The following is a 12,766-nucleotide window of genomic DNA, read 5'->3' on the forward strand; positions in this document are numbered from 1 at the left end:
GCTGCGTGTGCGTTCACGGCTCTTAATAAAGCAACCCTGGGTTGAGTTACCGAGTTGATATCCAGCGTCGTGATACCGATTATCCTGATTGCCATTGTTAGGGTTAGTCAACCCAGGATAGGTCTGGGTAACCCAGGAAAGGTTGATCTCGCTTCGTGATACAGGCCCCTGCACCCAAAACAGCTTCACAGTCTTGTTATGGTGGTGACGTAAGATCATGCGACAGTATGTTTATAGCCTAATGTTAGCTATTTAATTCTGGCGACTGGATTTAGGCTTCCATAATCATGAAAATGATGCTCATTTGTGAAGATTATCTTGCTGAACAAAACGTGTAAGTATCCGGACGATGCCATGCTAACTTCTGCAACGGCCTTCAGAAAAATGTCATCCCTTGAGCATTCTATCACATGACCAATAAAATACCTTTCAATCAATGAGTTCATATGAAAATAATCTGCTTATCTAGTATCTTGGCATCAGTGTGGCTTCATATTAACTTCAATTGCATCCACCAGTTTCAATTCAAAGATGACCCTGATGTTTTTACCTGAGCCTGCCGTCCATCTTTGCAACAGATCCCAGTGCCAGGCTGTGGATGTAGATACTAGGAGCAGAGTTCTCCAGGGTCAGACAGCAAACCCCAATCCCAAGACCAACACCAGGCTCTAAAAAACAAATTAGCCATCATTGCAAAAATTGCACAAGACCTCTGTCTAAAGTTTGACAGCTAACGCACATATGTAATTCATATTGGGATATTATTACAGCCACAACAAGCAGTCATGAATTCACTATACAAAAGCATGAGGACGTACTGTCCTCGTCAAAATCTACAGCTTACAATGATATTTAAATCGCAGGGTTCTTGCACATTTTTACCAATGAATTTTCTAAACTTTTCCATAATATTGGGCCTACATGGTGATACAGCCATACATTATTAAACACACACTTCACACACAGGTATTTATGGATAAGCAAACTGCTAGTGCTACTTATCTATACTCAATCATTAGACATTCAAATAGTTGCATATGCCCAGTAGACCAGAGCGGTCCCAGGTCCAAGTGGATCAATGACCCAACATGGTGGCCTGATATTATAGATGTCCAGATCACGATACTTAGAGATTCAATCAAATATGAATATGTGATTGAATCGCTATTTATCCTTAGGCTACGTTATGTCTGTAAATAACCAACCTGTTATTAGCAAACTGTCTGATCTAGGCTGAGATTTTGTTGAGATGCTTTTATACTGTATGGCTGTACTGCAGCAGCCTCCCACTCTAGCAAACGTTAGCCATCCATCAGTAGTAATTGTCATCAGCATCATTTAGCAATTTACCACATGACAGTGAATATTCACATATCTTATGTGCCTCAGATGTCAATGTGTAAGCCCTGGTAAACCTGCTACACAACAACTTTTTGGCATTTTCCTGTTTCTCTCCTAATGTGACAGCATGTTTCTTTCCCAAAAGGGGGTGTGGCCTTGGTGATGAAATGATCCCAGTCTGGTCTATGTGTATTATTTGATACTAATGACGTTTCAACAGTCATGCAGCACAGCACTAGATCTGAAATTAGTTGTATAAGGGATGTATTTGACATAATGTCAGACATGTTTGGGGATTTTTATGAACAGATATCAAACCTAAACCAAAACAATGCATATTTAATTTTTGTTCCAAAATATTCTGTTAATTCCAAACCATATTCAGGCCTTGAAAATAGTTTTTCTTATTTCAAAACTTTTTAAGACATTTTATGACTGTAATAGTGCTCTTCCAACTTCTGTTTCAACATGACAAAATGCCAGCTCCATTTTCTAGTTTCCTAGTTCCAAGAATTTGACTGAACCCCATCCAACACCTTTGGGATCAACTGGAACTCTGTCTGTGAGCCAGACCTGATCACCCAAGATCAGTGCTTTTTCTATAGCTCCACTGTCTTTATGTCTGTGATTGATTTTAGCTGTTTGTGATGCATCTTGTGATACTGCTTGTTGGTTTGACATGTGTATAAATACAACACAAATTCACTGTTTGTCTGTGTCAGACACCAGCAGGATCTCTCCAAACAAGAAGTGAAATGAAAACCAAGGGCTGGTATCTGAATGTATCTTGGGGTTCTCCATCAAGACAGCCAACCTTTACTAAGCGTGACTTCCATGATGATGCAGTCTTTTGGACCAGGACCGGGGCCCTTGTGGCCATCAGCCTCTTCAAACCCTGAGGGGACAGGTGTTCCTCCACTGGTGTTGGAGTTGGGTGAGCTGGAGCGGCTCAGGAGGGTGGGGGTTGGACAGGGTGTCAAGCTGGGACTGCGCAGACGAGTTCGAATCGTCAGTGTCACAACACCTTTCTTCAGTTGCTGTTGGAAGAATAAAAATCAGGTACAACATTAAGGAAGTAAATATGAAAATGGTCTTAGTTTAAACCTTTAAAAAATGCAAAGAGTAAAATTAAAAAAAATGCTTATTTCAACAAGTCCTTGGTCTTTTCACCCAAAGACATGATCAAGTCAGTTCACTTGCTCACACTGTGAGCAAAAAAAGAAACTTAATAAATTAAATTAGTCAAAAACATTCTTTTGTCTGAAGGAAATACATACAGTATTTCATTTCGATAAATAATGAAGAAATGTAAAAGTTTGACTTTCTTCAGCTTTTCATGTCTGATTCAAAGCTACACCTGGGAACTTAATGAAAATAACTTTTTGACAAATTTGCTTAAACTGTCACTATATCTTGACAGTAGTGCATGAGACAGATAACCTGTGAATAAAAAGTCATGTTCCTCCTCTAATGACATTTGCAAGAATCTACCACGGCTCATGCAAAACAACCAATCAGAGCTGAGTAGTCTCTAACGCAGATGTCAATCATGTCAATCAGTGCTTGTGAACTGCTGTCCAACTTTTAAACTAGACAGCGCTTATCAAATTGTGTGACAGTTTAGTGGTAAAATAAGAAAGTTGGTGTTTGCAGTGCTTGGGTTTCACTTGACTGTTTTTTCAATATGGCGGTCGGGTCTCTTGTAATACTGTGTGGACACAGTGGCAGTTTCTGCAAATCCGACAAAAAGAAGTTTAAAGTTACCGACTACAGCTTTAACAGCACTGTTCAACAGAACTTATCTTCAATCATACAGTCTACCTTGAAGGTCTGGATGGCCTGTTGGTGTGTGAGTCCCTGCAGAGACTCTCCATTCACCTCCAGAATCTCATCTCCTTCACAGGGAAGCACAAAATTAGCATCAAATGTAAATGTTGAGCACAGTTTCTCTTATGATACATTTTACTTTCCAACATAATCTCTTAATTCCGTTCAGTAACACAGAATGAAAGAGGTGATTACCCTCTTTCAGTCGTCCATCAGCTGCTGCAGCTCCATGAGGGAAGATGGTCTTGACAAAAATCCCCATCTGACCACGTGCTGAGTCTTGCCCACCAACAATACTGAATCCTAGGCCCTGTAGAAATTAGATCTCAATTAACACTAGAACCACCGGGGGTCGCTGTACACCTAAAACTGTGAACAGGTTAAATGGACCTGCTACTGGAATGCATTTATTTTTGAGGTACAAGATGTTGTAGAATAAAATAATGAACCTCATCACCCATTTATTTATCACTCTACCACACATGGGTGTATAACTAGATGCCACAGCTGTAGTGACAATATTACTAGAAATATATAATAATAAACTTGCACTGGAAATGTCTAATGCCTGATGTACATCCATAAATCTTTTTCTCTTGTCCATAGCGAAGGTTAGCCTATGACCTATGATGCTGCTCTATCACACATAGTTGACAAAATGCTTTGCCACAGCAGCATAAAATGTTTATCTAAATGCAAAATGAATGGTGGGAAAATGAATCCATGTTTCTTATAGGTATAAGTGGACTTTTTTTTTTTTTTTGGTAAATCTGGCTTTATCTTGAGAATTCATAACAATAAAGCGTGCTTCATGACACACTTTAAGAAAAAGTCACACACTGGGCAACAAAGCAAAACACAGTTAAAATACAGCTGCAGGTAAATTTTACCAGTTGGTAGGTCTAGCGTTAATGTCTGAAAGGACTAACAAAGTCACAGCAGTCAGTGTTTATTGATTTTGTTGTTGTTTTCTGGTAGGGACACAAGAGAGAATGGGATAATAAAGATCAGAGGTTCTGCCCTACAAACTTACATTTCATGCTACCTAATACAGGGTTTTCCTGTATAGAGAATTAAGAGGCGGCCGTCTCTGTCAAATTTTGTCCTGCCCCCAGCTATCTACAAAACTCTGACGTAGGTCATGACAGAAAATGCTCTTTTAAGTGTTGCACTTAATGGATTTATCTCATTTGTAACTGCAATTGTGTTAGTAAACAGATGTAGTGGTCAGTGGCGTAACAAAATTATGATGGGCCCCAGTGCACACTATTATGATGGGCCCTAGTGCACGCTATCTTGCATGTTTTGTCATTATACAAATAGAGACTTGACATTGGACAACATCAACATACATATTACCCAGAAATCATCACTACTTACCTTACAAAAAATATCAAAGAAAGTAAGAACTGTGTAGTTTAATAGTTTTTAGACTTGATTTATAGATTTTATAGCTTATGTAGAAAAACCATACAATTTAGTTTTTTTAGCTAGTTAGTTAGTTGGTAGCAGTTTATTTTTAACATATAAGTAGCAAATAAACCAAAACAGGTTCCTGGGAGTGGGAGGAAGTACAAACTTATTTAGTCCCCCCCTTCTCCATATATCAATAATAGTCAATTATGTAGCTCTCTATTAATTTAAAGTTGTACAATAGTTGATTTTCCTAGGGTGTAAATAATTATGAAAATACTTTAAAAGTCCAAATTTATATCATAATAATAATATTAAAATAATATTATCTTTATATCCTTATCCAGTCATAAGAGATATTTTTAGCTTTGTCAAACTATGTATATCCAATCCAATCCACTTTATTTATATAGCACATTTTACAAACGGAGGTTTCCAAAGTGCTGCACAGAAACAGAAATAAAATACTAAGTGTATATATATATATATATATATATATATATATATATATGTGTGTGTGTATACTAACAGGAAAAATCATCTCATACTCAAGATAAAAAAAAAGAAAGAACAAGAAGAAGAAAACAAATTGGAGGAAAAAATCAAACAATTACACAATTCCTATGCAGCCAACCCCACAGAACAAATACTAACAGAAATTAGAGAAGCCAAATTTCAACTCAACAATATAATCAATAAAAAGACACAATTCATGTTACAGAAACTACGATATAGTCATTTTGAATGTAATGATAAATCCGGCAAATACTTAGCAAATCAGCTTAAAATCAATTATCTCAACTGTCAAAGATTCAACAGGGAACATTACTAGCGACCCGCAAATTATAAGCAACATCTTCAGAAAATTCTACTCTGAGTTATACAGTGACAACAAGAAAAAAAACTTAACAGAAATAGACAACTTTTTAGATGGCATCACACTACCCTCACTAACTAATGACCAAGCAGACACCCTAGTCTCCCCATTAACATCCACAGAATATGAAAAAGCACTAAAAAACATGTCAAATAATAAAGCCCCCGGACTAGATGGATTTCCCACTGAATTTTATAAACACTTCTGGCAAACACTTTCACCACTATTCACTAGAATGGCAGACGAGACTAAAAAACAAACAAATCCATCCCTTATGATATGAACACAGCACTAATCTCAGTTTTACTCAAACCAAATAAGGATCCAACTGACTGCACAAGTTATATTTCTTTAATAAACACCGATATCAAAATCATTAGTAAAGCACTAGCAACCTGAATTGAATCAGTAATTTCAACACTAATTCACCCAGACCAAAGATGCAGATGACATACTTTTATTCATACAAAACCCAGACAGATCAGTCAAAGAACTTATCAAAACCATCAATACATATATTTCTGATTACACAATAAACTGGAATAAATCCACCATCTTACCAATAAATGGAGATAGCTTTCATACTATGCCACAAATCCCCCATTTACCACCCACTACTGGTAACATCACCTATCTTGGCACAAAATTCTCCTCCGAGCTGTCAGAGTTATTCCACCTGAACTTCACACCAATAAAAACAATAGAAGATGACTTAAACCGATGGATGACACTACCACTTTCCATTATAGGACGCATAGCAACAATAAAGATGATGGTATTGCCAAGAATCCCAATCCAACCTACAGTAAAATGGTTTAACACACTGGACACATTAATAACAAAATTTTAATTTGAATTTGAATTTAATGGGATTATCTGAATCAGACAAATGCACTCACTGTACACTTAATACAACTGACAACTACCTCCACGCACTCTGGTCATGTCCACCAATACAACATTTCTGGCAATAAGTAATCACCACACTGTCCCAATTGCTTAGCATTACCATTCCATTATCCCCCTCTCTATGTATACTTGGTGATCTAAATACAATTGATATATGTCCAAACCAAATCATAACACCACTTCTTGTGGCCCTAACTATCACCAAGGAAACAATACTACTTAACTGGAAAAACAGGAAAAAGTCAATATCTCACAATGGTCAGATCTCCTAACACAACACATATCACTGGAAAAACTATCAGCTTTGCAAAAAAAAAAACCCAACTTGAACAATTTGATAAAATATATTCAACAATTCTCAGCACTGTCCTTTTGCCGGTGAGCTGATGCCACAATACAATACAATACAATACAATATAATACGGATAAAAAAGTAAACACAATTGTGTAGCTAAGGGAAGGGAAGGGAGGGGAAGGAAAATAATTTTTGTTGTTTTGTCTCTCACAGTCTGTGGTTTCTCCCCAAATGTATCTGTTTTTGTTTGTTTTGTCTTTAAATATCTTTTTTTATTTATTGTTATCCATACTATCATTGTTGGTTTCTTACTTTCACATTTACTTGACATCACTCCATTGTCATTGCTTGCTTGTTGACTTTGTATTTGGTTGTATGTATGCACTTATTGGTGAATAAAGGGTTAATATATATAAAAAAAAAAAACTATGTATATATACACAAACTATGTACATACACCCAAACTATACACATATACACAAGCTATGTATACACACACACACACACACACACACACACACACACACACACACACACACACACAAACTATGCATATATACATACTCACACATACACATGCATACGCAAAACTGATGGCAATAAATGAATGAATAAATAAAGAGTAAACACCTGCTAATAGTCAAACACCTTCATTCTTGTATCGTGTGAAAATCATCTCTTTATACCTCTTTTTAAAATGGTTTATGTTTGGACATTTCTTGAACTTCACATTCAAACGGTTCCATAGTTTCACTCCACAGATGGAAATACAAAAACTTTTTCTTGTCATATGCACAGACAGAGTCTTGAATTCAATTTTCCTCTTAAGTTATAACCCCCTTGCCTTTCAATGAATATTTGTTTTTAATATTTCCTGGCAGTAAATTGTTTTTTTTGCTTAAAATAGTATTTGTGCTGTCTTCAATCCCACAAGATCTTTAAATTCTAAGAGTTTTGACTGTAAGAATAATGAGTTTGTATGATCCCTATATCCTGCCCCATGAATGATCCGAATTGCTGTCTTTTGCAAAATAATTAATGGATGTATTGTACTTATGTAGTTGTTGACCCAAACCACTTAACAGTATTTTAAATATGGAAGAACTAGTGAACAGTATAGAATGCGGAGTGACTTGTGATCCAGGACCTGCTTTGCTTTATTTAATACTGCAATACTTTTCGATACTTTGGTTTGTACATGCTTAATATGTGATTTTCGGCAGATTTTAGGCATCTATTGTCACCCCAAGGAATTTGATTTCATTAACTCTTTCAATGTTAAACCAATCCAAATGAATCTTTATCCGTGTATTAGTTCTGCAGTTCCCAAAAAGTATCAGTCCTTTTTTTTGTTCAGGTTCAATGATAATTTATTTCTATCAAACCATACTGTTAATTTACTCAATTTTGAATTGATCACCTGCATTAAAACTTGCAAATCACTGTCAGAGCAAAAAGTATTTGTATCGTCAGGAAATAACTCCAGTTTTAATACTTTTGATACATTGCATAAGTCATTGATATAAAGAATAAACAATTTAGGGCCCAATACGGACCCCTGGGGGACACCACAAGTAATGTCCAAACATGTTGAACAATAATCACCCAGCTTCACAAACTGCCTTCTGTTAGACAAATAATGTAGTCCGTAGTTTATGAAGTGGTGTTTGTTCCCAGATTTACACAGAGGTATGACTTTTGCTATTTTCAATTTGTTTGGAAATGTACCTGTTTGAAATGATAAATTACAGATATACGTTAATGGTTTTAAAATTCCCTCAATTACCCTTTTCACAATATCAATGTCATCACAGTCAGTAGGTGTCTTATTTGTATATGTAGCAACAGTATCTAAAATTTATTTCTCATCCATTGCTGTGAGGAAAATTTAACTCTATTAATGAAATTATTATTCAGCTCCTCAGTTCCTGGATCAGGGATTTGTTTTGCAAGATCAGGTCCAACACTTACAAAGAATTTAATGAAACTGTTAACCACTTCATTTATATTATACTTCTCAGTGCTATCAATAATAAAATATTTAGGGTAATTTACTTGTCCAGAAGCACTTTTTATTACAGTGTTCAATATTTTCCATTTACCTTTAATGTTATTCTTATTATAATCTCATAGTTAATTATAATATTCTTTCCTAGTTATTCTTATAATATTATTTAACTTGTTTTCATTTGTTTCCCTGCCTTCTTAGTTTTCTGTCTTATAAATTCTCTATAAAGTGTATTTTTCTTTTTGCAGGCAATTTGTAACCCCTTTGTGAGCCAAGGACAGTCTGCATATTTTAGTCTCCTATTGATTATTTTCATAGGACAGCTTTTATCATATAATCTTCTAAATGTTCTTAAGAATTCCTCATATACATAATTGATGTTATTGCTGTTGTATATGGTGTCCCAGTTTTGTGCCATTAAGTCCTTTTTGAATGCTATTATTGATTTCTTCTGTTCTCACTCTTCTGTACACTGTTTTATCGTTAGGTTATTTGGTCTTGTAGCTGTTGTTTAATACTGTAAAAATTGCAAATGATCACCGATATCACTGGTAAATAGTCCACTTATTGTGTTGTTCATAATGTCATTTGTGAATATACTGTTGATTAGAGTGGCACAGTGGGAAGTTATCCGGATGGGTCTGGTGATTTTTGGATATAAGTTCATACTGTATATTGTATTAATGAAACCATATGCCATTTTGTGTTTATTCGGATTAAGCAGGTCAATATTAAAGTCTTCACAGATGAAAACTGTTTTATGACTTTTTTTTACAAACATTTCCTCCATCCAGTCCTTGAACAGTTCAATACTGGAACCTGGTGTCCTGCAGCTAATAATTACAGATTTATTTTCCTCTTAGTATTTCAATTGATATGCATTCAGGCATGTTGTTAACAACAGTTGACATATTGTCCAACACCCTGAAGTTCAAATTTCTGTCCACATAGACTGTCCCCACCTTTATTTTGCTGATCCATGTGCATAAACTCATATCCCTCCAGCTCAAAGTTCACCCCTTTTTCCATATTGATCCACATTTCAGAAATTGCAAAGATGTTGAATAATTGTGTAAACTGACTCAGGTGATCCTTGATGGTTGTAAAATGTGAATACCAACTCCTGTTGTTAATGTGTATAATTGATAATTTATCATCTTTATTTATGTGGTTATATTGTTCATCAGTGTAGTAGCAGCAGTTATTGTTGATGGAGTTGAAGAAGTAGTTATACGGGTCTATATCATGTTCCATATCCAGTAAATTGTTATCAGTGAATTGAATTGTTTGCAGTTCCAGGTTGTCATGCTCACTGATCCTCTGAGTTGTGCTACTATTGCCTCCAGATGTGGAGTAGTGAATTCTTTCAGTGTTTCATGGTTGTGTGTAGGAGGTTTGTTACCTTCCAGTCCAGCTTATGTTGATCATGGGTATTTGTCCAGCTCATTGATACTTCTTACCATCAACACTTTGACCTCCTCTGGTATCCCGTTAAGCTTGATGAATATTTTGCAGTTTGTGGTCCAGGTGTGTTGAATTTTTTTCTGTTTCTTCAGGTAGCATGCTTTTTAGCGATGTCTGCATTGTGCTTTGTCAGGTGCTCATTGATGAATACAATGGTTCCTTTGAGTATCCTCCCGTTTTAGCAATGCAATCTTGTGTTTTCTTTTAACAAACCTTATGATAACAGCTGGTTTGTCACTGGCGTTTCTCCTGGGCAGAGGGTGGCAAACTTCGATGTTATCACAGTCTATCTCTATCCCCCTGGACTGTAAGAAAATAGCCACCTGCTGCTCCATGGAGCTAACAGCCAGTTCCCCGGGCTCTTCCCTGCTGTCAACTGTCACCGCCTGAGCATACGATTGGGGTTTAATGTGGAGCCCAGTGATGATACCATCATTCGTTCTTGTGTACTGGTCCAGGTCAGCGACCCTACTTTCCAGGTAGGCGAGCCTCTTGTCCTTCTCTGCATTGTGGATGCAGAGAGCTTTGACCTCCTTGACCAGCCCCAGGACACCTTTCTGCTGCAGCCTGAAAGCAAAGATTCCTTCTGAAAGAAAGTACAGCAACTTTCTAATGTCGTCGACCTCCTCAGCCTACGGTACCTTCTTCGGACCCATGTTTGTCAGGTTGTGCTGGTTGTTGTTAGGGACATCAGCTGTTAGCACAGTCAGCTATTAGCTTAGCGGCTAGTTAACTGGTCAGCAACTAGCTCCATCCCCGCATTTTCAGTTTGTATCCAAAATCAGCGTTTTTTTTTGTTTTGTTTTTTTTTTACCAGGCAGAGGTCACACCGAGGGTTAAGCACTCAATCCACTGTCTGTAATCCAAACTCGAAAAAATTGGGAAAGCTACTGACTATTTAAAAAAAATAAAAAAGTAAACCATGACGTTGATAGGTTTGCCTTTTTGAGGACATAGCAAATGGCATTTTTTTTTAGACTTAGAGCATTCTTTTTTATCATTACTCTTTGAACACAGGTATATATTCAAGGTGGTAGTCCGAATCACTTGCAAGGGCCTGCCTTCTCTATGGGCCCCTCCCCCCCATGGGCCGCAGTGCAGTTGCACTGCGGCCCATGGGGTGGTCTATATTTACGCTCCTGTTGGTGGCGCTATCATAATGAGCAGAGTGCAAAGGGAACAGGTGACTGTGATTTGGTTAGCAACTATCGCCCTATCTCTATTCTGCCTGTGTTGTCAAAGGTGCTTGAAAAGGTTGTGGCAGCACAGGTTATTGAACACCTAGAAACCAACCAACTCCTTCATCCTCAACAATCTGGTTTTAGACAAAAACATTCAACTGAAACTGCAAATTTTTTTTTTTTTCGTTGAAAGTATAAAGCAATCTCTTGACAGTGGTGATGTTGTGGGGGCAGTGTTTCTAAACCTTAAAAAGGCTTCTGACACTGTCAACCATAACCTAATTCCCGTCTAGGTTAAAATCTTTCAAATTTTCTAAAGAAGCAGTTGAATTGGTTTGAGTCCTATCTTCAGAATAGAGAGCAGTGTGTAAAAATTAACCAAGAAAAATCCTCTTTTTTAAACAATAGAATGGGGATTCCCCAAGGATCAATTCTTAGTCCACTGCTTTTTATTAATGATTTACCCAAAACCTGTCCTGAGGCCGGCTTCCAGCTTTATGCAGATGAAGCAGTCATTTATGCTCCTGCTAAGTCACCTAGCAAGGCCGCAAAGACAGTGGCTGGAACACAATAATCTCATTTTGAATTTAAATAAAACTGTGTCAATGTGTTTCTCTATAAGGAAACCAAGCTCACATGAAAGTTTAAATGTTAAGATAAAGAATGAAGAAATACAAGAGGTCAATGAATTTAAATTCTTGGGAATAGTTTTAGATCCACAGCTTAAGTTTGATAAACACATAAATAAAATCACAAAAACTGTTTCAGATTAATTAGGCATTATATACCAACTCAAGCAGCTCAGATCTTCATGCACTCTATGATTTTTTCTCATGTTGCATATTGTTTGACAGTATGGACTCAAGCCTCACCTTCTACAGTAAGGAATATTTCCTCATTATACAACAAGGTTCTGAAAATAATGGATTAAAAAAAACATCTGGTGGCATCATAGCTATATACTAAAAAAATGCAATCTTATGAGTTTTGTGCATTTGTGTTTTCTTAAGTTAGTATTCAAATGTATAAATAACCTTGTTCCTGAACCTCTTCACAGATATATTCAAAGATAAGACAGTAACAGAGTAACAAGAAGCACAGTGGAGGGAAACTGCAAAACTCAATACCGTAAAACCACTTTTGGGCAATCAGCTTTCTCAATTAAAGGCTGTAAACACTGGAACTCATTACCAACTGAAATAAAATCAATGACTAATCTGAAAACCTTCACAACAAAAGTTAAGTGTTGGCTTAAAGCAAACCAGAGCTGTACTAATTTTTAGAGTGTTGTAGTTTAAGTAGTTAAAACAGCTCTTACCTTTCTTGCATTTCACACAGCACTTAGAAAAAATGTGAACATCCACAACTCCCGCCTCCCTCCAAAGTCCCATCCTCCTCCTCCTGCAACTCCACCTCCCTCCAAAGGCCTACTCCCCACTCCTCCATTACGT

At 36.7% G+C, this 12,766-nt stretch overlaps 1 protein-coding gene across 3 annotated transcripts in view; it reads right to left on the reverse strand.

Annotated features, from left to right (window-relative positions):
• pdzd2 (PDZ domain containing 2) overlaps positions 1 to 12,766 on the reverse strand; it is a 108,211-nt gene that overhangs the window by 31,015 nt on the left and 64,430 nt on the right. For all 3 annotated transcript variants that reach the window (XM_050049932.1, XM_050049930.1, XM_050049931.1), the window contains 4 exons: positions 3,364 to 3,478; positions 3,163 to 3,236; positions 2,156 to 2,378; positions 551 to 668 (listed from right to left, as the gene is read on the reverse strand). In XM_050049932.1, coding sequence (XP_049905889.1) covers positions 551 to 668; positions 2,156 to 2,378; positions 3,163 to 3,236; positions 3,364 to 3,478 — 530 coding nt within the window. The remainder of the gene's footprint in view (positions 1 to 550; positions 669 to 2,155; positions 2,379 to 3,162; positions 3,237 to 3,363; positions 3,479 to 12,766) is intronic.

This window comes from Epinephelus moara, chromosome 8, assembly GCF_006386435.1.
Source record: "Epinephelus moara isolate mb chromosome 8, YSFRI_EMoa_1.0, whole genome shotgun sequence".
Classification (NCBI taxonomy): domain Eukaryota; kingdom Metazoa; phylum Chordata; class Actinopteri; order Perciformes; family Serranidae; genus Epinephelus; species Epinephelus moara.